Source organism: Pseudorasbora parva, chromosome 11 (assembly GCF_024679245.1).
Source record: "Pseudorasbora parva isolate DD20220531a chromosome 11, ASM2467924v1, whole genome shotgun sequence".
NCBI classification, from domain to species: Eukaryota; Metazoa; Chordata; class Actinopteri; order Cypriniformes; family Gobionidae; genus Pseudorasbora; species Pseudorasbora parva.
This window is the reverse complement of record NC_090182.1, coordinates 6,015,121-6,040,115: the sequence shown is the minus strand read 5'-3', so window position 1 is coordinate 6,040,115 and position 24,995 is coordinate 6,015,121. Positions and strand designations below refer to the sequence as shown.

Genomic DNA, 24,995 nt, shown 5'->3' with positions numbered 1-24,995 from the left:
ATACACACACACACACACACACACACATTTGTTTTTGTGGCATATGGGGACATCCATAGGCGTAATGGTTTTTATACTGTACAAACCGTATCTTATCTTACCCTGCCCCTAAACCTACCCATCACAGGAAACATTCTGCATTTTTACTTTTTAAACAAAAATCACCCTGTATGATTTATAAGCATTTGGAAAGTGGGGACATGGCCAATGTCCTCATATTTCACTCTCTCCTTGTAATACCTATGTCACACCCATGTCATTATACACATTTGGGTCCTCATATGTCACAAAAACATGCCCAAACACACACACACACACACACACACACAAGGTTAAGGAACAGTAACAGAATACAGTATTTATGATTACCTTTAATGGCATAATACAACACTTATTTATAAGCAGATTAAAATGATTTCCATTGAATTGTTAATTGTGTTACATCTGAAAAGTGCTATTTGCTAAATGTCAATGAAATACCTGAGTGTGAAATTTTCTGACAGCAAAAGAATCCTTTTTTAAAAAGCATTTATTTTGTTTCCTCACCAATTGACCACAACGCCAAAAAGAAAAGAACTCAAGCGCATGAATCTTATTTTTCATGAAGAATATTAATCTCCAACCACAACTGTAACAAACACAGCAACATCTAGACTGCTCGCATACATTTCGCCACTTGGTTTCTGCCTGTACAGGTGCGTTTCGAACTATGACTGGAATAATTCAAGAAGCCACAACAGTAACGGACCTCATTCACAAAACACAAGCAGAACGAATCTGTGAATCGCTCAGAAAACGGATTAGGTAAACTGCTGCATCTATTCAGTGCATCCATTTACGCAAGAACGGTTATATAAACTATATACACACACACACACACACACACAGTTCTCCTTGTGATTCATGAATGACACCCTGTAATTGTGCAAATATATAAGGTCCCAGGGATCAAATTATAACGCATTACTTTGTAAGTACTTAATCAATTAAACAATGTTTTCTTTTACTGCCTCGAACATAATACCACCAATTCATGAATCATAGATGTCCAATCACAAAAGCAAGATTTACAACATGCATTTATGCTGAAATTTGAGTGATATTCGTTTTAAGACGAGTCGATGAACCTTTAAAAGTGGCGTTTGCAATTTCAAGTAACAGCCAATTTTTTTTATTTCAAGTTAAAGCCGTTTTAAATCCTCCACTTTTACTATTTTGTCTTAAAGCCTTCATTATAAGCTCTCTCTCTCTCACATGAAACATTGGCGTGACTATTACATTAGGACGTCTGACGATAAAAAACATGATTGACAAGTACAGCCCCTCTCCTCCTCCACCTATGAACGAAATCCACCGTGTACGATATGCTGCGAAGTGCTATAGTTGCTGGGCGCTGCTGTTAACTACAGTCATATTACAAATCAATATTTATACCAATTAATAGAGCTAGATATCAAGGCATGCCTCTTGATCGCCGAGGTCTTTTACTGGTGTTAAATTGGATGGCTTCTGGTTTAGGATGGTGTGTCTGTTTTGCCCACCCACTAAAAATAATAAATAACTCAGTGACATTTTAAAAGCAAAAAGTGCTCTTATTAATGTGATTTGCATTTGTTAATGTATACATCTATCATGGCATGTTAAAAATATTCACAATCGATTCATACTGTATTCAGTGCAACAACAAACAAAAAAAAAACACATGTAAGGCATGACGCAGGAGATCCGAAATATTGGCAGTATGTGCATGTTCGCAATTGTTGTTAACGTTTCATTTTACATAAACATTGAATGTAGTGGTATTCACAAAGTTATGAACAAAACGCTTAATTTGTGAAGAAGTGCTTAAGAGACACTAGGATCGCAGAGAGCAAATGGAACAGAAATGCTGGAAAGCACAATTTCAGAAACTACTAAAAGAAGTTGCTCAAATTAACATCATGATGGTTACAAAATGGTAAAAGGGAGAGTAAAACCTGGACATACCCGTTAGTAAAATACGTGTAATGATTTAGTGATGTCTGAGAAAAACAGGAAAGCATCCGTCTCATCAGACCACAGTCAGGGAAGAGCCATATTCAATTTTTGAAAACGAGGCTGTTAGCGATTGAAGTACAGTATGTCAAACAAATACGACTGTTCAGCTGATAAAGACTGTCAGCAAACAAACGCCATAACATGATGCCATCTAGGCTCTCCATCAGCTAATGCAGTGTAAAGACCAAGTCTAGCCTTGTTTTCATCGGTTTAAAATTCAATATGGCGTCTATCCTGACTAAGTGCCTCTGCTTATGCTCTGATCAGAAATACGTCACCCATAAAAGAAAACTGTCATTATTTACTCACCCTCGTTTTACACCAAATCCTTGTCATTTTCTCCCATGCAACACAACATCATTGTGCTGCTTCTTCCATACTAAAGTATACACTGACCAAGCACTCAAAATGGACAAAAAAGAGCCACAAAGTAGCACAAAATCTCAGTTTATGGCACTTATATGGTGCTTTTTCATCCTTTTTAAAGCTTGACAGCCACTTGTCAGTTAAAGGGATAGTTCACCCAAAAATGAAAATTGTCATCGTTTACTCTAACTCATACAGGTTTGGAACAAATCGAGTTTGTTTCTTCTGTTGAACACAGAAGAATATATTTTGAAGAATGTGGTAAATGAAACAGTTGATGGACCCAATTGACTCCTACCGCATGAAAAAAGTCCAATCAAATGCTAGGTTACCAACAATCTTCAAAATATATTCTTCCGTGTTTAACAGAAGAAAGAAACTTTCTTTGGTTTGGAACAAATTGAGGGCGAGTAAATGATGCCAATTTTCATTTTTGGGTGAACTATCCCTTTAAATGAAAGACAACAGTATGACCGCTGCGAAACATCTTTTAAACTCTACAAAATAAAGTCTTAAATGTTTGGAACAGCATGAGGGCAAGTAAATGACAACAGAATTGATATTTTGAGGTGAACTATCCCTTTAATAGAGGGTGTGATTTTCTTACAGGAAAGTGGGTATAAAAATATAGGCATTTGAGACCCTGAATGACCATTTTCTTCACTTTCATTTGCAGAGAAAGCAAAGACTGCACTAAGTGTGGCATGAAAACTTTGACCAAGACCATATTGTTAGCCACTTACTGTTACCCGTCTCAGTTTTGATTGATGTTTCTTTACATACAAGCAGAACATTAAATAAGAAGGTTGTTATATCCAGGCAATCTAAAGGACAAATGCAGCTGTTGAGTAGAGCGTCGGATCTTGTTTGGGGGATGAAAGAGCATCATAGTAGGGTTTCTTTATGATGTCGCATTATATGTTGGTTTTTTTCTGACGGTCGCCTGAAACCCTTCTTGCAATAGTCACACCTGTGTGGATAGTCTTTAGTGTGGATGGATATGACATGCCGTTTGAAACCCGAAGCGTCCGTAGTGTTGTACTCGCAATATTGGCATTGATAAACCTTGCGGCCGCTGTGTGTCTTCATGTGCTTTTTAAGTTCGTTCTGATGCCTAAAGCCGCGCTTGCAACGCTTGCATTTAAAAGGCAAGTCCTTTGTGTGAACGGACAAAATATGCCGGCTTAGTGTGAAGGGGTCCGATGTCTTAAAATCACAGTGCCGGCACTGGTGTACTTTATTCCCCTTGTGCGTTTCCGCGTGTTTTTTCAGTTCGGAAGGTCTGTGAAAGCCCTTCTCGCACACGTCGCACTTGTGCGGGAAGTCTTTAGTGTGCACCGAGATGACATGGCGCTTCAAGTCACTGGAATTGGTGCTTTTGTGTTCGCAGTGTGGACACTGGTGAGTCTTATGACCCTGGAAAATCTCAGTGTGCCTTTGGAGCTCCTTGTCGTCGGCAAACGCCTGGGGGCAATGGCCACACTTAAAGGGCAGTTCGGTCCCGTGTTTGCTCTTTATATGAGTCTTTAAATTGGATTGATCGGCACAACGAAAATCGCAATGCTGGCAGTGGTAGGGTTTCTCGCCCGTGTGTGTCCGCATGTGCTTCTTAAGCTCAGAAGGGTGGCGGAAACCCTTGGCACACTCTACACAAACATGTGCAAAGTTTTTGCTGTGCACAGCCAGTAAATGGCGGTTCAGGAGTCCCTGTTCGGCAGTCTCGTACTCGCAGTACTTGCACTTGTGCAGCTTGGTCTCCTTGTCCCGCAGTATGAGTTTGTTGGAGCTGAGCGGGCTGGCCTCGTGATAGCGCCGCGTGTACTCCGTGTACTCGGGAATCTTCTCGTTCTTAATGATGAGCTTGTGGCTTTCCAGATGGTTGTGGAAACTCACCTTCTTGTTGGTGGTGAAGTCACAGTCGGTGCACTGGTACTTCTTCTTGAACATGTGGTCCGGGTGATTCTTCATGTGCCGTTTGAGGAAACCCCGCGACTTGAACTTCTTGCCGCAGATGTGGCAGGGATAGACGGTCAGGGGCTGCCCATCAGGACCAATGATTACAGCTAAAACAAAGGAGGAGGACATGCTGAAAAGAGCCAGGTCAACATTACACTTCTATAGTGAACTTCAGAGTGGTGAGGACCATCAAGAGCAAAAAGAAAGGACTATTTCTCTTTTAAAACATCCATTTTTAGGGAGTAGAGGTCAAGTTCACCCTTGTTCACCTCAATATATGCCAATGGTGATGCTCATTTTTTTAATCTATCATTAAATTGCATTTATTGTTCTATTATGTATTGTACCAAATATAAGGCAACCATGAACACAAGACAACATCCCTTTTCCCTTTAAAATTTTTAATTTCTGTTTTTCAAGTATGGCAAATACTGGTAAAGTGAACCAACAGCAATCACATTCAGAAATAAACACTATGGCATTGCTACCATAAAAAATAACCTGAAGTTCTTATTTGGTAAATTTCACTGACTGATTTCTCACTTTATTTTTTTTATGTACAGTGACAGATGCTGGCATGTCAAAAAACACAGATGTTTGATCGGCATTATCTACCTGATCCAAAGGGGATATAAATGTTTTTTTTTCCTTAGGTCGATCGCATAAGCGCTGAAAAGACAGCCGTATCTTTCTGAAGTCGGTGAGCAAGCACTAATCCATTACGCCACATCAAAGCGGCCGCTTTGAGGATATTGACAGGCGAGTGCGTCAGTGCGTAGCCAAAATAAGAACTCATGGGCCTCGCTGGTGTGTAAGTTCAGCTCTGATGATATCCAGTACCTTCAGCTGAATAACCAGAGCAGTCATTTCCTTTTTCAGCTATGTTTTGACACACTTGTCTGTCAGTTTCTTCGAAGCAGCCGCTTTTAGGACCGCGTTAAGCTTTTCTTCTAACATTACACTCTGACGCGTATTTCTTGGCTGCTTAATAAGTTGTTTGATTACTCCGCTGCGTTTATCAGTCCTGGTGGAAACGCTCGTTTTACTCTTATTTGCCGCTCCCTACTGTTGCAGGTGTATTATTGACATGTAAAAGTTTAGACCCCAAATATAAGACTCAATATTTTTAGATGTATTTCCAAGAAAAAAAACTTTTCAGACAAATATGGTACATGAAGGTTAACTGAAATTAATGCTCAAACACCAAGCGTAGCAAAATTTAATACGTGCTTGCAACCATTTTTTCTTAAATATGGGACAACTACATGTAACCGAGCCTCACATTTTGACATTTATCATGATGTCATGTTTGAAGGGACATTTAATTAAGTATTTTACTGCTTTTTGTTTTGTTTTGTTTTGTTTCGGTGTTAGACGAACACACTTAAGTTTCAATCTTGATTATATATACCAATATATATATGGTTATGAAACAATATAGTTATGAAAATAAGGTTGCTACAATACCAACTTTTTAGATGACAGTAATACCAAGATCATCGATACAAATTTCAGCATCACAGCAAAAGTCAATACTAGCCTAAGTAAAATATTCTCAAGCTTATTGAAGACAAGTAATAAAATGAAACAGATGCAAGGGAAACAAAGAGTGCTAAACTAATGTGTTTTTTTCTTTGACATTTGATCATTCGATTATATAATGTAGGTCTATCTAATAGCCATTACTGTGTGAATTTAATACAAACGTATTCTTATTAAAGCTACAAACGTTTCTTCAGTAGAGATCAGGGAGTGATTTTCTGTTCGTCTTTTTTTTATCTTTACGTTTTTGACACAAAGATGGACATCAGTACTCATGCGTAAATAATATTAGGATTTGTATAACTACTGGCTTCATATAAAAACATTTAAATGAAGAAAAAAATATTCATCAACATACTTGGGTGTTTAAAGATTTAATTTCAGTATTAACTTTAAGCAGGTTTTTAGAAAGGGTGCATTACCTACAATGGTGGTTTAAAACAATGGCAGAATAGTTATCTTGCTAAGATAAAAAGATTAGTCATTTAGTAACACTGGCCCTCAATTATTAAAAGTGTGTACACCAAATTTCCAGCATACACCTTGCGTACACCCAAACCCACGGTGACTTTGAGATTTATCAATATGGACGTTGGCGTACGGCACGCTCACATCCTACGCCAGCTCAGAAGGCGGTGTACGCACGTTTGAGCTAGTGCGAAAATGCGAAGAAAATTCCTAACACCACAAAACGCACTGACAAAGATATGCGATATGACCCACTGTATTCCACTTCCCAGGGTCACCACTGGGCCAGGTGATGGTCTCGTCTCAATCATCTCACTAGTCCACTAGTCAGGGCACTGATCAGGGAGTCAGCCCATTGACTTATGTCCTAATCAGTGCCCTGACTAGTGGACTAGTGAGATGATTGAGACGCGACCGATCTCCACGTCGGAGAAGTTTCGCTTCTTTGCCGTCTTCCGTGTGTCCATGGCGTAAAATGAGGGCGTGGGGGAGGCGGAGACTTGAATATATAGGGGCGTGTTATTCTAATGACGATCGTTTTCAGCCGTGGCATTTATCAAGGGCAGGTATTGCGTACACCTGGATTGCAGAGGTGTGCACAGCTTCATAAATCAGGCGGTGAGAGGAGTGTAAGCATAATCATACGCCAACATATACACCCGTTTCTACGCAAGATTGATAAATGAGGGCCACTGAAAAGATTAAGATGAAAGATTAAGACGACAAAAAAAATTCTGTGTAATAACAGTTAAGTTCATTAACTGACTGTTATGTCAGGGGTCCATTTGAGTTCATGTTGACTTAAACTCTTCTAGCACTAGCAGACGATCATACCTGTCTGGCACTGGCGTGTCTCTCCCCTCCTCTTCTTCTTGATCTTTTGCTTAAGAGCTCGGCTTGTGCTGATGCTGTCAGTGATCTGTAGGTAGGGAGTGGCTGCACCGTTCTTACTTTCTAGACTGCTTCCTGTAGGAAAGCCATGACTGGTAAGCTGTTTGCATCGGACATTTACACCCTATAAATGCACTAAAAGGAAAGGAGAATGTTTTTTTTTTTATAAATGTTAAGTTAGTTTTTAAGGAAACAGGCAAAAATGAAAATTCTGTCATCAGTTTTCACAGGGTTTTCCATCCGAGGGTTCGCAAGCCTTTGGGTGTTCTTGAGGGAACTGCAGGTGGTTCATGAGTTGATAAAAGCTAATAATTAATTAAAAAAATAAAATAAGGCTGGACAGTTAACTGAAATAAAACTTAGTACAATGGCTTAGTACTAATATCAAATCACAAAGATTGGGATTCGGCTGATAAAAACATTTGGGAGACCCTGAGCTATCGTACGGCTTCAAAAGACTCTAATATAGTCCCATACTAGAGGACGGATGTATCCTGTTCCGAATTCAGCCAGAACTTTCATTTTTGGGTGGACTATTAAATTTAAAAGCAATTTGTATCTCTGCCTGCAACAAAAAAGTGAAGGACCATAAGCAGTCGCCCAGGCCGCAGGAACAAAGCTCTTGTTAACTGGTGTGTCCTCCAGTTGTGCTTCTGTGATAGCAGGAGCCTCTTCCTCCCCGACAATGACTTCCATATACACCTGGTCAGTCATCTCCGAACAGTCTACAATCAAGACAGACTATAATTAAAGCTTGCTGTAGGCACATGCAAGTCTTCTTAAAGGACAACTCCGGTGAGAAATGACCCTAGGGGTGATTGACGGATGGTTAGCGAGTAGATCGTTCTCTGGGATGCGTTTTCATGAAAATCGAATGTAAAGAGTTTTATCTCTAAAAACAGATTAGCTTATAGCTCTTGTCTATGGGGCACAGGGTAAGTGTAATTAGATGGCTAGTTAACACCACTAACAGCTCAAAATAGCCTCACACTAACACGGCCGCATAATGAGGGTCCCTACATGCAAACCGAAGCATTGAGAACTTTGTAAGAGTACAAACAGTTTAATAAGAAGATACTTTATAAAGACAGTACATTACACGTTCACGGACAGCAGCCAACTTGGAAAACAGTCTCGACGAGTCGAGCCACGAACGCTGTGCTAAGTGAGCTGATCGATAGGAATTAAGTTTGTGAAATCTAATTACATGGAAATGCACGAATTATATCTCTTTAATATATGGTTGACTAACTACAAGGGAAGAAGGCGTCCCATATGTGATTCAGTCACAGTTCATCACTTAGCACAGCGCTCGTGGCTCGACTCATCGAGACTGTTTTCCAAGATGGCTCCTGTCTGTAAGCGCGTAATGTACTGTCTTTATAAAGTATCTTCTTATTAAACTGTTTGTACACTTATAAAGTTCTCAATGCTTCGGTTTGCATGTAGGGACCCTCATTATGCTGCCGTGTTAGTGTGAGGCTATTTTGAGTCTTGTTAATGGTGTTAACTAGCCATTTAATTTTACTTATTCTTTGCCCCATACACTCCCGTTATAAGCTAATCTGTTTTTAGAGATAAAACTCTTTACTTACGATTTCATTAAAAATGCATCCCAGAAAACGATCTACTCGGTAACCATCTGTTAATTACCCCTAGGGTCATTTTTCACCAGAGTTGTCCTTTAAAAAGAGACAGAACTCACTGATATCCTCCTCTCCTGGGCTGGCATCCTTCACAGCCATGTAGACCATCTTCTCTCTGGGCAGCCGGCCCGAGCCCACTGACTCCAGCACCGCGTGCCCATTGGGAAAATCACTTTCTGCTACCACCTCTGTGCTGCCTACAACACAATCCAAACATATTCATCTTGCAAGGCATGAATGGAAAATCTAAATGTCCTTGATATTTACACACAGTTTACTCGATACCCTCGGGATCTGAAACAGATCTGATCAGAAAACAGGTTGTACTGCGGATGCATAATATGCTGTGCTCGTGCATAAAACGGAGCAAAAACCCAGGCAGCATTTTCACATCAACAAGGCTGATATTAGCATGAAATTGTGATTAACATAAGATCTAACTAAGAACAACTGACCATTTTAAATGCAAGACAGAATTATTATGGGCCTCCTTCCTTTTTGGAATAATAATTCAGCTACACAATAATGTAATTTAGACGCAATTTTAACATTGGTTGGAAATTTAACTCGTTTTGCATTAATAAGTGCAGTTACTTATATTACACATTTATTTCTTGGAAATGCACATTTGACTAAAGCACTGAGCTTGAGTTGAGATGCAGATAAAAGTTTTTCATTAAACAAAACTGATGTTTTTCATCAGTAAAAAAGTGTCACTTAAAAATAGATCATCATTCTTAATTTGATATTTTATGAGAGGGGTTTTCCTGGCTTAAAATTAGGTGGAGAAGGTAAAATCCTAGGTAAAAACCTTGAATTTCACTCTCAAACTGTTTGTATGAACCCTGAAATGAATTTCTGCCACAATACCATGGTTACAGTTACATTAAATCCATGGTGAATGTTGGTGATTTGTGGATTGAAAAGCCTTCTGTAACTCCTGATTTCCACGTCAGCGCGGTTTGATCTGATATCTAGGGTTAATAACAGAAAATTCTGTTAACTGCAGAAAAAAGGTTGCAGTCTGGAGCCCTGGACGCAAGTCAAGATATGAAAGTGTTTCACAATGTTTATAATAATCACAACAACAAAAAAATCTTATTTTTGAACACCATATCTATTGCCTCATGATTGGACTTTTTTGGGGTGAAACTGTGGCTCAAGTGTCCAAATATTTTTTCGGACCCCTATATGTATAACCCTGAGAAACATCTACAGCTATTATCTCCATGGGAAAGGTTTTGCCCATTTAAGCGTCCACAGCAAGAATGACAACTACATTACTGTTCGTGTTGATGTCTCTCAAAACCCTTCCATTAAAGGGATAGTTCACTTTAAAATGACAATTCTGTCATCCTTTACTCATCCTCAAGTTGTTTCAACCCTGTATGAATTTCTTTCTTCAGCTGAACACAAGGGAAGATATTTTGAAGAATGTCAGTAACCAAACAGTTAACTGGAGCCATTGACTTCCATAGTAGGAAAAAAAAGTACAGTAGTAGTTTCAGGGTTGAAACAACTTGAGGGTGAGTAAAAGATGACAGAATTTTTATTTTAAAGTGAACTATCCCTTTAAGAGTAAGCCACATTAACACAGAGCTCGTGGCAAAGATCTGAAATGTGTTCCTTACCAATTTCCACATCTTCATCTCCGTCAGCCTTAAAGATGTAAACTTTGATGACCTCAGAGCTGAACTCATCCTCTTTCGAGCCGTCGTCATCTTGAACCACATCTGCACTGATCTTTAAAGACGCGTCTCCAATGTCTAGCTTTTCCCCAACCTCATCCACTGCAAAGAAGCCAAAAACAAACATTGCTGTGGATCCAATCAATCTAAGCTGGCATATAACATGGAATGAAGTGCAGAGTATTTTGATGCAAGAAATCTTTAAATATGCTTAGCAACCTTATGGAGGTTTATTTGAAAAAAATCATGTTCATGTTTTACTTAATTAAATATTGAATGTTTATCTTTTTTTTTTTTTTTTGCAATTATTAAGAACTGTATTTGTATGAGTGCTGGACAGAACTTTTTGTATTTTGTATTTCTCGTCTTGTCAGTCTTTTGGTTTTATTTTATTTTGCTGTGATAACTGTGCTGCCATTTTGCCCAGGACTCCCTGGTAGAAGAGATTTATATCTCAATGGGATTCTCTCCTGGGGCCGGTTGCATAAACCACTTAGACTAGTCTTAAAAGTAAGTCATCTAATTTTTTTCTTTAAGACTGGTCCTAACTTTTTAAAATCAGTTACATAAAATGGTAGATCAGTTTAATTTGAATTAGAAAAGTAAGACTGATTACGTTTTGAGTAATTCCTAGTTGGACAAATTAGTGCTTAAGACAAAGTTTTAAAGGGTTAGTTCACCCAAAAAGGAAATTGATGTCATTAATGACTCTCCCTAATGTCATTCCACACCCGTAAGACCTAAAGATTCAAACGGTTGTGAATCAGTGAATCGATCAATGTCACGTGATTGCAGCAGTTTGGCACGCGATCCGAATCATTGATCGATTCACTGATTCACAAACGTTTGAATCTTTATTTGAGGATTGAACACGAACAAGGTAGAGAAGACAATGCTGAATAAAGTCGTAGTTTTTGTTATTTTTGGACCAAAATGTATTTTCGCTGCTTCAAGAGACTCTAATGAACCCACTGATGTCTCATATGGACTACTCTGATGATGTTTTTATTCCCTTTCTGGACATGGACAGTATAGTGTGCATACACTTGCATACACTCTCGGACTAAATATAAAATATCTTAAACTGTGTGTGAAGATGAACGGAGGTCTTACGGGTGTGGAACGACATTAGGGAGAGTCATTAATGACATACATTTCATTTTTGGCTGAACTTACCCTTTAACATAGTGGCTAAGTTTATGCAACCAACTTGAGGTTAAATAAAGGATAAATAAATGAAATAAAAGCAGCACTCACAGGAAATCATGAGGTAGTCCTCTGAAGTGCTCTTCTCATCATCCTCATCGTCCACTTTAATAGTGACATCAGATGGCATGGTGTCATGTGACTGGATGACCGTCTCTGTGTCCGTGACCATGACCTCTGCGGACACCAGGTCGTGATCCAGAGGACTCTGATCATGAGCTGACATGAGGTCAGCCACGAAAACCTGATCAGGCACCGATTCTTCAATCAGATCAGCGCTTCCACCCAAAGCCTCTTGAATGGCCACCTCGGCCTCCAGGATTGACTCCGACATGATCACTCCCTCAGTGGTGATGACGTCCTCATGACAGATGTCAGGCCCTTCCACAACTTCAGCCTCTAGGCTAGTCTCCAGCATAATGCCCTCATCCGTCACCACATCTGAGACCATCACGGCCTCCGGCACAGACACCACTATGTGCTCGCCGTCAATGTGGGCCAGGCCACCCATCCCTGCAACTGCCCAAGAGAATATCACAAAACAAAACATGTCTACAAGTTGGGCAATGTGTTGGTGACACCAGTGTGACCTCTAGCTAAACTTAGTTGCACCGCCAGGAAAAAAGGACACTTTGCAATCATTTGGTCGCAGTCTGGAGCGCCATAAATGATGACAGAATTTCTATCACTTTAAATGACGACTGATACACAATACAGTTTTATGGGAGTAAATTAACGTACATAATTTGCTGTCATCAAATGAATTTATGGCTGGTTCACACCAAGGATAACGATACATTTAGTGTCCACACCAGCGCACAATATAGTTCTTGTTATTATCACTTATCATATAAGCTCACGCTGCAGTTTTGTTGTCTGTCACTTTAAAGGGTTAATTCACCCAAAAATGAAAATTCTTTCATTACTTACTTACCCTCATGTCGTTCGACACCCGTCAGACCTCCGTTCATCTTCACACACAGATGAAGATATTAGTGTTGAAGTCCGATGGCTCAGAAAGGCCTTCATTGACACCAATGTCATTTCCTCTCTCAAGACCCATAAAGGCACTAAAGACGTCGTTACAAAGCCCATCTCACTACAGCGGCTCTACAATCATTTTATGAAGCGGCGAGAATAGTTTTTGTGCGCAAAAAAAACAAAATAACGAAATATTGAAACAGTGAATCGTTTCATGATTCGGATCGCGTGTTAAACTGCTGAAATCACACGACTTTGGCGATCCGAATCATGAATCGATTCGCTGATTCATAATGGTTCGAATCTTTGTTTTGAAATCGGCCATCACTATACAAGTCGTTATTTCGTGTGTTTTTTTTGCGCACAAAAACTTCCCGCCACTTCATAAATGATTGTCGAGCCGCTGTAGTGAGATGGGCTTTGTAACGACGTCTTTAGTGCCTTTATGGGTCTTGAGAGAGGAAATGACATTGGTGTCAATGAAGGCCTTTCTGAGCCATCGGATTTCAACACTAATATCTTCATCTGTGTCTGAAGATGAACGGAGGTCTGACGGGTGTCGAAAAACATTAGGGTGAGGAATTATTGGCAGAATTTTCATTTTTGGGTGAACTAACCCTTTAAATGCACAAGCTCGTTAAAGCAGGTCGGCTTCTGATTGGCTGTCAATGTTTTCATTGTTCACCAGCTGAAAAAATTGCTCTGAAAGTGATTCCAACAATAATGTTCCTGTGTCGTTATCTTTATATTTGTATGGACTTTGTGTGAGAATAAAAACAATTATTACAACTTGACAGTTATTATTATAGTTAAAGGTGCACTATGCAACTTTCCGTCCACTGGAGGGCGCCTAATCTAAACAAAGGCGTTTGATACCGCCAAGTGTGAGCACAGCATCTTGGGACATGTGGTCTTCACCTCACAGCCGGTGGAAAATAGGACTCGGGCAGAAATCATGTTCATGGATGCGGTTATTAACGTTACTGTAGTGTAAAGCAGAGCAGGACCGAGTGTTGAGGAGATGATCACGGCCGCTGGAGCGATTGTTACACACACACACTGCTCGCGAGCACCGGGACTTTTATTATGACGGGACGGGACACAGTCGCCAGGGATGGAAATTAACTTTTTTGTCCACCGGCCACTGTGGCTGGTGGATTTCAAAATCTACCAGCCACTCAATGTTTTTACCAGCCACTTTCTTGTTTTTAACCGATAATGTGTAACTGCACGTGAAAAATTAATACTACAAGCTCTACAATACTTAAGCAGTTTATTTAATCTCAAGTCTCAATGAAATGCTGACATTTTCTCTTATACACACACAAACCATGAACTGATATACATTTCATTAAATGAGTAGGTCTCTGTGCGCTCTTTTTTTTTTTTTTTACCTGGATGTGGCATTTGGATGATTTGTGGTCTTTTATGGCTTCCAGTTTTAGGTCTTTAGTACCAACAATGAAACTACTAGTTTTGGCATCTTCTGAAGTGTGTTGACGACATACCGAGCAGAACATTGTCAGTTGGGATGCACCGAAATAAAAATTATTGGCTGAAACCGAAACACTAGAAATTATGAAATTTTGCCAATTATCCATTGCATTTATGGCTAATGCTATGACAATTCCATTAATTAATATTAAAGTTTCAAGTAATAAATCAATTACAAATTATGCAAATATTTATTTAGCACATTGCAACAACCCACAGTATAAAATAAAATTCAAACTAAAATGTGTTTTGTTCTTGACCTCACTTATGTGTAGTTGTGTACATTAAATAATAATGTACAGGCCTACTGGCCTGCAGAAAGGGTACAGAAATTGAATAAAGTAATCAAATGTAAAATAACTGCATATTTAACTGTTTAAATTAAAGATTAATCCTTATTAAACTTACGAAAGCTATTCAATCAAGAGCAGTGCGTGATGTCCTTTTGTTATTAAACAGAGCAGTAAAGGCTACTGCCCCTTTAAGACCTAATAGAGGGATATGCTCGTCTTTCTCGACTCTATACAGTTCACTTGAGGCGTATTCAGACTATGTCTGCTTGGATACTCATCAAGATGGACATGTTGGCATACTTTTTTTGTGAGTTTGTCCGTTTAAGCGCAAGATTTGAAAAATAACTCAATATTTGCGCGCTGTGAGACAAGTGCGCGCTTTCGGTTGATGCGCAGTGACGGATCTTCTCTCAGCGTGCGCGAGTTCTTATTCGCGTCTTCTGGTACTACATCCGGGTAATGACGGTTCAATAATCCGACTGGTCATTTTCGGACATACGGCCGCACTCGCATGAATTGAACAAAGTTTACAAAGAGGGGAAACAGTATGCTATTTTTATTTACCCGCCACAGTGGCCGGTAGGTGAAGCGAGTTTACCCGCCACAGCTCAAAATCACCCGCATTTGGCTGGTGGCGGGTGCTAATTTCCATCCCTGCCGGGCACCTGCCCTGATCCGCTCTTCCGGTTATGATTATGAGGTAAAGCAGCTCTGTTTATCATATTAGATATATTTAAATGTGTTTAAAAATGTTATGACGTTACTCCGTGGGTTCACTTGTTCACACTGCTAAGAGTAAAGCGCTCCTGCCAAATAAAAGCCGAAACCGAGGATAGCGCAGATATGACGCGATTGACAGGCGACTCGCTCAAACGCTATGCTCACACGTCCCTGTCCTTAGTTAAAATAGTAATTTTCTCACAATTTACAAATAGTTGGAAACATTTCGGACATTTTAAGTACTCAACTGAACAAAGTATATAACACCACCCTAGTGGTTTTTGGAGATTTTACTGCAAAAATACTACATAGTGCACCTTTGATGTTCTTGGTGTGAACACACTGTTTTTTTCCACATACATCAAAATACAAACTGTGCATTGACACTGCACATGGCAGCCATTTGAGGATGAAAAACTGACGATAAGCCAATGTCATAACCTAAAATTGACCAAACATATGGCAATTATTATTTTAGTTACTGTTCCTTACCAAAATCTGCCATTATCATTGTGTGTGGCATTTTCAAATCCTTGTGAAGCTCCAGGATCCCTCCACCTTGATCCATTATCTGGGATTTTTCACAATACTGTTAAAGTGAAGAAAAACGAAAAAAGGGGATATGAGGAATGTGATAAAACATTTTTAAAAAAATTAAAAAAATAAATCACATGAAATAAGGGCTGCCCCTGACTTTAGATTTTTTTCTTTCTGGTCGACTAGTAACCGTTCATTGAAGCCATTAGTCAACTAATTGCACGTTTATATTAATTTAATGACTTAAATATATACTGGGGATGAAGGGGACGTAATATATGCCTCTTCCACGCTCAAGCACATGCATCAAGCTTGCTGCAAAGCACCAGCAAAATGAATGATTATAAATGTGTCAAGACATCAAGGATAACGAGGAGACATTTTAATTGTTTATTAATACAAGTGTTTTTCTGAGTCAGTTTCAGCTGCAAAGATGAAGCTGATGATGCCAACTCATCTCCGAAGTACAGTGGACACGCACATAGAGAGACATGCACCTTTTATACGGATTACATAATCAGAGAGTATTTCTTTTAGATTTAAATTGGTTTGTTTAAAAGTAGACATTTCAAACTTACTATGGATATTTTTCTCAGGTCCGTGAGGCAAGTAGTTTCGGTTCATTTTTCTGACGCACCGTTTCACGGAGACTGGAACAGCAGAAAGCGCATCCGGTTTGATCTCTTTATTTTACAAAAGCACAATATTTTGTTGTTATTGTGAGTTTACACAAATAAAAGTTGAGTTTTTACAGTTTGGAATAATGTATTAATGGACTTATCTTAATGACAAATATGATGGAGTATTTTAAAGGGATAGTTCACCAAAAATGTAAACTGTCATTAATTCCTCACCCTCATGTCGTTCCAAACTCGTAAGACCGTCATTCATCTTCAGAACAAAAATGAAGATATTTCTGATTAATGTGAGAGCAGACCCCTCCATACACAGTTAAAATAGCCCATGTTACCCCAGTGCAGGGCAGCACAATTAATCGAATTTGTAATCGTGATTACAGTTACGAATGTCTCAATTATGTAATCGTTCAATAAAATGTACCGGTACACTTCTGAGCTTAATGTGTTTTTTATCTTAAGTTAAGTTTTCCTCATGTTTAATTTTTATTTTTAGTATAACTTGATATACCATGCACATTCTACTTTTTTATTTATTTAAAGAAACCAAACCAATGGACTGTTTCCAGCTTGTTTCTTTTGATATAACAATATGGCATGCAGTCGCTTCAAACTATGTTATAAAGCTATTCAAAACTTCATTCAATGTAAATTGTGATAATCGTAATTTAATAACAATTTCAGGGGAACAATCGACAATTCTGAAGCGACGAGAACACTTTTTTTGTGCGCAAAAAAACAAAATAACGACTTTATTCAACATTTTTTACAGGTCTGTGTCAGTCTCCTACACCTGTGGTTCCCCAGGGGTACATGAAGGCACTCCAGGAAGTACGTGAGATTTTAAAATATACATATATTTAAAAAGTAGCATCCATGCAAAAATCCTTTAAACATATTTGTTTTTCATAAATATTTCAGGAAAATATAAGTTCATAAAAGGAATTTTATATTTAATTCTTTAAAAGATATTTTAAGATGAGATATTTTAGCAATTTCTGCTTTTATTTCAAATTAAGTGATTTCTTTTTGAGAACAGATCTTTACTATGATCCCAAAAGAGGACACTATGTTGATAATTATTTTTACGTGCACAAATCTTTATTTATAATTAAGTAAATTATTTCTTTCTTTCTTTTTTAGCTATATCTTTATTTCCAAATAGTTCAAGAGAGACCACTACAAATGATCAGTGTTTTGCACATTTATGGAGTTTTAAATGGTTAATTGTTAGTTTTAAATAGTTATATGGTCAGTTTTCACTACATTAGTTTGAATCACTACATTTAAAAATATTTGTATTTTTACAATATTTTTAAATGTTTAAAATAGTTTTTTTTCTTTAAATGTTTTAATTTTGTATGCGTTTATTTGTTCCAAAGTTTAATAAATCAGACACGGATGGCACAGTTCTGTTGTAAGTCTTTTTTTCAACCAAAAAGGCTTTGTGCGGGTTAGGGGGTACTTGGCTGAAAAAATATTTCACAGGGGGTACATCACTAAAAAAAGGTTGAGAACCATTGGTCTACACAGCTTACATTGGTGTTCGCAAGACCAGCATCAGCCAATGGTGAGCCGCCGTTCTGGCGTAGCTCTGACGTAACTTAGAAGTGCTGGACTGTATTTACTACGTCAAAAGCATTGCAGAAAGACACCGACATAAAGAAAATGTTTAATAAAGTCATTATTTTTGTTTGTTTTTTTGCACATAAAAAGTATTCCGGTCTCTTCATAACATTAAGGTTTACCCACTGGAGTTACACGGTCTATTTTAACGATGTCTTGACTGCCTTTCTGGAGTAAAGTCATCGACTATACAGGGAGTGCAGAATTATTAGGCAAATGAGTATTTTGACCACATCATTCTTGTTATGCATGTTGTCTTACTCCAAGCTGTATAGGCTGGAAAGCCTACTACCAATTAAGCATATTAGGTGATGTGCATCTCTGTAATGAGAAGGGGTGTGGTCTAATGACATCAACACCCTATATCAGGTGTGCATAATTATTAGGCAAATTCCTTTCCTTTGGCAAAATGGGTCAAAAGAAGGACTTGACAGGCTCAGAAAAGTCAAAAATAGTGAGATATATTGCAGAGGGATGCAGCAGTCTTAAAATAGCCAAGCTTCTGAAGCGTGATCATCGAACAATCAAGCGTTTCATTCAAAATAGTCAACAGGGTCGCAAGAAGCGTGTGGAAAAACCAAGGCGATAAATAACTGCCCGTGAACTGAGAAAAGTCAAGCGTGCAGCTGCCAAGATGCCACTTGTCACCAGTTTGGCCATTTTTCAGAGCTGCAACATCACTGGAGTGCCCAAAAGCACAAGGTGTGCAATACTCAGAGACATGGCCAAGGTAAGAAAGGCAGAGAGTCGACCACCACTGAACAAGACACACAAGCTGAAACGTCAAGACTGGGCCAAGAAATATCTCAAGACTGATTTTTCTAAGGTTTTATGGACTGATGACATGAGAGTGAGTCTTGATGGGCCAAATGGATGGGCCTGTGGCTGGACTGGTAAAGGGCAGAGAGCTCCAGTCCGACTCAGACGCCAGCAAGGTGGAGGTGGAGTACGGGTTTGGGCTGGTATCATCAAAGATGAGCTTGTGGGGCCTTTTCGGGTTGAGGATGGAGTCAAGCTCAACTCCCAGTCCTACTGCCAGTTTCTGGAAGACACCTTCTTCAAGCAGTGGTACAGGAAGAAGTCTGCATCCTTCAAGAAAAACATGATTTTCATGCAGGACAATGCTCCATCACACGCGTCCAAGTACTCCACAGCGTGGCTGGCAAGAAAGGGTATAAAAGAAGAAAATCTAATGATATGGCCTCCTTGTTCACCTGATCTGAACCCCATTGAGAACCTGTGGTCCATCATCAAATGTGCGATTTACAAGGAGGGAGAACAGTACACCTCTCTGAACAGTGTCTGGGAGGCTGTGGTTGCTGCTGCACGCAATGTTGATGTTGAACAGATCAAAACACTGACAGAATCCATGGATGGCAGGCTTTTGAGTGTCCTTGCAAAGAAAGGTGGCTATATTGGTCACTGATTTGTTTTTGTTTGGTTTTTGAATGTCAGAAATGTATATTTGTGATTGTTGAGATGTTATATTGGTTTCACTGGTAAAAATAAACAATTGAAATGGGTATAAATTTGTTTTTTGTTAAGTTGCCTAATAATTATGCACAGTAATAGTCACCTGCACACACAGATATCCCCCTAAAATAGCTAAAACTAAAACTTCCAAAAATATTCAGCTTTGATATTAATGAGTTTGTGTTCATTGAGAACATGGTTGTTGTTCAATAATAAAATTAATCCTCAAAAATACAACTTGCCCAATAATTCTGCACTCCCTGTAGAACTACAGATTTATCCCCTTCCGATTTGTGTTCTCAAGATGAACGAAGGTCGTACGAGTTTGGAACGACATGAGTGCAAGTAAGAATTTACATTTTTGGGTGAACTATCCCTTTAAGTTGTTTCTGCTGTAATCAAGAAAAAATGCAAGCGATCGCGCCGGCGCATCCATATCGTCCGTTATACTTCAGCTTCCACACTCAACACAAACACTAATAAAAGTGTTTATCTAGGTTAACATTAGAGCGAGCTGCCATGTAAAGTTGCTATTTTTCAAATGATGACATTTTTGAGGTTGATGGATGATATTCCCAACATACTGTAATTACCACAAATTAACGAGCTGTCCCTCACGCACTACATGACCTCGCCACTTCCGGCTGAGTTTTTTTTCTTCTGCAACTAAATGACGAATACATTTTTGGTCAACTAAGACCACATCCACACGAAGCCAGAGCTTTACCTATCCAATCTTTTTTTCTTGTCTCAAGAAATCTCTCCATACACACATAACCGCTGAAACCAACTCAAAATGATGTAGTATATATACCCGGCTAGTATGTGGCGCTGTAATTTTGCCATAGAAATACACTAAAAACAGAGGAGTTTTGGCTAGAAGGGGTAAAGCAATGGTCAAAAGTGAGGTCAAATCTCACGATAAAATAACAATGCACTTGCTACTTACCAGATTATGTTTTATTAACGCCTTTTATAAATTCCCTTACAATAATGAAAATACAGTCATTTAATAACGCAATATTGATGTGCGCAATCCTAGTGCCCGTAGTTGTATCGCCTTCTGGCCTTTAACATGCAGGACGTGGTGTGAAAACGTCACCATTTCACAAAATATAAGGATTGGCTGTCCAAAACGCAAGGGTTTCGGTTTCAGATTTATCCACTCTGGGACCCGGTTGTAAAAAAAAAAAATACCGGTTTCAGGCTCCTAAAACGCAGAATCGGTCTGGACGTAACGCAAATACGATACAATATTTCTACGTATGGACTAACGTTTAGTTGGCTATTAGGGGCAGCCCTACATGTAATGACAAAGATTCAATCTAGCAAACAGAATTAATATAAATAATCATTAAACAACAATTTTTTCAAAAAGGTTTCATTCTTTGTGAAATCACAAGCATGAGGCACTGTGAGTGAAAACAACAATATATACAAACCTTTACATTTGACAGTAGTTCCCTTCACATAAAAGTGTCATAAATATTAAGCAATACTGTGCGTCAGTCATCTGTGAGGAAAGCATCTGAAAGAAACAAGAGACAGAGAAAGAAATTGTATAACATTCAGACATTTTAGGGAGTACAAATTCTTGTTTGCATTTCCAAATATAAAAAGTGGAGAAAAACGAGATCTCCTAAAACATAGATCAAAGCATACAAGCAAAATAAAACGATTTATAAAAATATAAACGGCTAGGTTTTTAACTCAGGAGAGTTCAGGTTGCAGAACATTACAATAACACAACTTTAATAGCATTTATATATAAATAATAATTGAAATTGATAAAGAAAGTGGTTGATTATAATCATACACGGTTAACATTGCGTTAGACTTCATTAGTATAACAATGACGTGAAGGGGTTTCCAACATGACGTCATATCTCTGGGGAACGGGGGGGGGGTAAAGTACATAAGTTTACAGTCTCTAAAGGGACACGCCAAAAATATAACGTCTTATTTGTAAAATGATTGCCGTGTCTGAAGATGTGCGAAATCGTTGTCAAGACAGTGATTATTATATGCAGTAAACTGAAATCTACTACGACAAAGGCTGGGCTCATTAATATTGATTCCGTCACGTGTCTGCGCGAACCAATGGCGTGCTCAGCGACGCTGAGACGAGCCTTCGCCATAGTAGGCTACGGACTCGACTAACGTTAGTCCATGTGACAGTTTCATCGAAACAAAGTTTGGATTGTTGCATTGACTCAGTACAGTTAAATACCTATACACAGTACAAAACATTTCGAAATTCACTTTGATATTCCAGGAGAAATCGGTCTGTACGCAGCTAAAAGCCTGCGCAAATGCAGCTGCGTTACTGCGCCATCTTGCCCTCCGCCATTACACTACATGCTAAATGGCTAATAGCATTAGCTAACTAAAATGTCAACGTGAAATTGAGTACAACACGACCCGACGTTTCACAAAAATGGGCAACCCCGACGCATTTTATGCATTTACTTCATGCATGATTGATTAATGCGTCAAAAGCAAGGCGCACGATCGTCAGAGAGACAGTTTTGTGTTGGTTCGCGCTAGCAGGAGCGCGCGCTGGGCGCTTCCTCGCGCTTGAACGCAACACAAGGCTCCGCCAGGCCCACGCAGGCCGACTGGGCCGACGGCGACCGTTTTATACACACGCTGCACAAATCCAAAACGCTTTACTTACTCCGTGATAGCCTTCGGAGCGTTGGTGAGTTTCGGATCCCCTCCAATTTGTCGTAATTTATTATAGTTAATTTTCCAACGGTAGCACTACTGCGGCCTGTACATTGAGGATCCCCGAACGCTCTTTCCCAGGCCTCAGCCAATCACGCTGCTCGATTCGTCGCCTCCGCCAATCAGATTGCTCGTTTCTAAGCCTCGGCCAATCAGAATGTTCGTTGACAACAGCAGAGGGCGGGGCAGAGCGAAGCGCGGCACGCTTTGCGTCACCTCATATGACAACATTGCGCTTTCTGCCTAAATAAATGAGTTACGGCGCGTAATGCTGTAATAATTAATTAAATACATGCCCTCACACACTTGTTTTGGTATCCCTCCCCCTTCTGCACGTGTACACGTTCAAACAACACAACTGTAAATGTATTTTAGCTGGTTTTGATAACATTAAAACATGCATTTAGTGTGTTGGTTCCCACGGTTTCCCCTTCAGGGAAGTTTTCCCTTTCCAGGAAAACCCTGGGATTAATAAAATTTCTCATTGAGTTTTTATTGCTGATATTGTTTTATTGTTTTTCTGAGGCACTCCATTATCATTGCATACCCAGATACCTCCAATTTAACTGGCTTAGTGCATATAAACCTAGACTACACAGGCGTCAAAGTTAAAACTTGAGTGAAAGTGTTGTAACTTCAACTACAAGCACTCTGAATTAAGAAACAGTGTTGCAGTAGTAATGTACCTTGGCACATTGATGTGATCTCAATAAAAATAAAAAAGAGCAAGTTATTTTCTTCTTCAAGATCAATTTGTGAGAGCACAATTCTTCTATATTGCTTTATGTTTTGTTGATACAAAACAGACACATTTCTTGCTTTACAAAAAACAACTATTCCTTCATCACATTTAAAAATTCTCAAACATTTTTCTCCACATAGGAATCATATAGCCTTCATTTCTAAAAAATAGATAAACATGCAACAAATCAATATCGGGTTACTCCACAGCATCTAGGAATTAAATTCCACACGTTGTTTCACAAAAACTACATGTATTACAAGACGCAAACCTTTTTCAATATTCAAGTTCTCGTACTTTTTCAAACCTCCCTGTTCGCATGAACTTAAAAGCACAATAATGTCTGACAAACAAGCAAATATTACAATTTATGTTGCTGTCTCTGAGTCAGATCCACCGTTCGTCCATGGTCCTTATTATTGAGATTCTGGATTCATTCTGGCTTTTTTTAGGGTCTCTGTGTTGATTTTTCCTGCCATGTCTTTTTAGGCAGTGGTGCCATGTTGGATTTCACTGTGAAGGACGACGGGTGGAGGTCTCGGGACTTTAGTAACAACCATCTTTCCAGGATTCATCAGTGATTGGAGCACAGGGTTTGGTCATTCCCAGTGATCTGCTATGGAGGGAAATAAGCAAGATAACCTCAATATCAAATAACTTTCAAAATCACTGAAAAAATATATTTTTACTGCTGGTTCAAATTGCTTAATTAAAATGAGCTAAAGCAACAAAATTGCTTTACATTTTGTTCAAACTTAATTTGATTGTGTTCAATCCACATAAATACAAGTCTAATTGAAGTCAATCCGTTTGAGTTGAGATAACGTGAATGATTTGCGTTGCATTAACTGAAACTCGGTTTGCTTGTTAGTTCCCAGCATGATTTGCATATGGCTAACTCAAGCGAGTAAATGTCGTTAATTTATATGTAAAAGTGTTTTTTTAATGTATTTTTTAGCAAGATGAGAAAAAGAGAGACTTGATTGTGTTTAATAGAATTTAATATTAAATTATGTTGGAATTATTAGAAGATTTAAATGAGTGTGGGTTACCAATGTGGGGAAGAGTGGAGCTTTTGCTTAGACTGTGGACTAAAACAACTAAGGATGCTTTCACACCTGCCTTATTAAGTTTGGTTGAATCGTACTAGAGTTCGTTTCCCTCTTTGGTGCGGTTCGTTTGGTCAGATCTGAAAGCAGCAATCGCACTCGGGTGCGCACCAAAAGCAGACCAAACAAGCGTACCGAGACCTCCTTGAAGAGATGATCTCGCTGCGCTTTCAAACGAACTCTGGAGCGGTTCGTTTGTGGTGAGAACGTGATCCGACCTCGAACAGAACCAACTGCAAAAGTACTGATCATTTTTGGACTGAACCAGCTGCCGTAGTTAGCTGCGCTGACATTGTGTGCATGACATTATTACCTGATAGATCGTTGGAAATATTTTCTGAAGATGAGCATGTCAAGAGTTAATAATTAATGTACACCTCCGCTTGAAGTGACGAGCGATGCGCTCGCCGTCTGCAGTGCATTAGAGCGTTGTTTTCACGTCGCATCCGCTCTTCATTATAGAAATGTATTTGCATACTGTGGTAAATACACACAGTGTAGTAGATTATGGCCAGGGACAAAACCAGCCCGCAGTCGTCTCTCCATAGTGTTACTATAGTTTGCTGGCTTTGCCTCTTCTGTTGGAATTTTCCCACACGTCAATTCTGACCAATCGAAAAGCAGTTTAGGAAATACGCCATGGCCAATGAGCGATGTGGATGTTGTCACGTGCCTGGTTCGGACCAAAGCAATCAGTGTGGTGTGAAAAGGAACCAAAAAAGCTGAAAAATGCAACAATGTATAATTGTTTGCCCTTGGTTCAGACCAAATGCACCGAACTAGAGATGTGAAAGCACCCTAATGTCAAATCGGCTTTGATGAAAGAGCTTTTAAGGCTTAGCATTTAAGATGCTAATG

The 24,995-nt window shown here is 39.1% G+C and overlaps 2 protein-coding genes across 4 annotated transcripts in view; both read right to left on the bottom strand.

Moving 5' to 3' along the window:
- Window positions 1-353: 353 nt before the first annotated feature.
- On the bottom strand, window positions 354-22,493 carry znf711 (zinc finger protein 711). 3 transcript variants are annotated; one of them, XM_067456877.1, is made up of 10 exons: window positions 22,237-22,493; window positions 21,002-21,087; window positions 16,404-16,508; window positions 15,781-15,877; window positions 11,852-12,319; window positions 10,538-10,696; window positions 8,966-9,103; window positions 7,848-7,985; window positions 7,204-7,335; window positions 354-4,466 (listed from the first exon to the last, which is right to left on the bottom strand). In XM_067456877.1, the coding sequence occupies exons 4-10, from the start codon at window positions 15,854-15,856 to the stop codon at window positions 3,289-3,291; spliced, it is 2,289 nt and encodes a 762-aa protein (XP_067312978.1). In that variant the 5' UTR covers window positions 15,857-15,877; window positions 16,404-16,508; window positions 21,002-21,087; window positions 22,237-22,493; the 3' UTR covers window positions 354-3,288. The 3 variants fall into 3 exon arrangements, with proteins under 3 accessions (XP_067312978.1, XP_067312979.1, XP_067312977.1); XM_067456878.1 differs by having other exon boundaries at window positions 16,404-16,475; XM_067456876.1 differs by lacking the exon at window positions 16,404-16,508 and having other exon boundaries at window positions 22,237-22,492.
- A 574-nt stretch (window positions 22,494-23,067) lies between these two features.
- Window positions 23,068-24,995, bottom strand: part of zgc:66447 (SLAIN motif-containing protein-like) — a 42,738-nt gene continuing 40,810 nt past the window's right edge. Inside the window, exon 9 of the mRNA XM_067456879.1 lies at window positions 23,068-23,644. Coding sequence (XP_067312980.1) covers window positions 23,575-23,644 — 70 coding nt within the window. The 3' untranslated portion in view covers window positions 23,068-23,574. The remainder of the gene's footprint in view (window positions 23,645-24,995) is intronic.

Bases quoted from the DNA above. Each gene is read 5' to 3' on its own strand.
- znf711 (XM_067456877.1), bottom strand. From the start codon at position 15,856: ATGGATCAAGGTGGAGGGATCCTGGAGCTTCACAAGGATTTGAAAATG. The intron at 10,697-11,851 runs GTGAGTGCTGCT...GCTTCTTTGCAG, and splicing joins GGACTACCTCATGATTTCCT to TGGATGAGGTTGGGGAAAAG. The intron at 7,986-8,965 runs GTGAGTTCTGTC...TCTTGATTGTAG, and splicing joins CCCAGGAGAGGAGGATATCA to ACTGTTCGGAGATGACTGAC.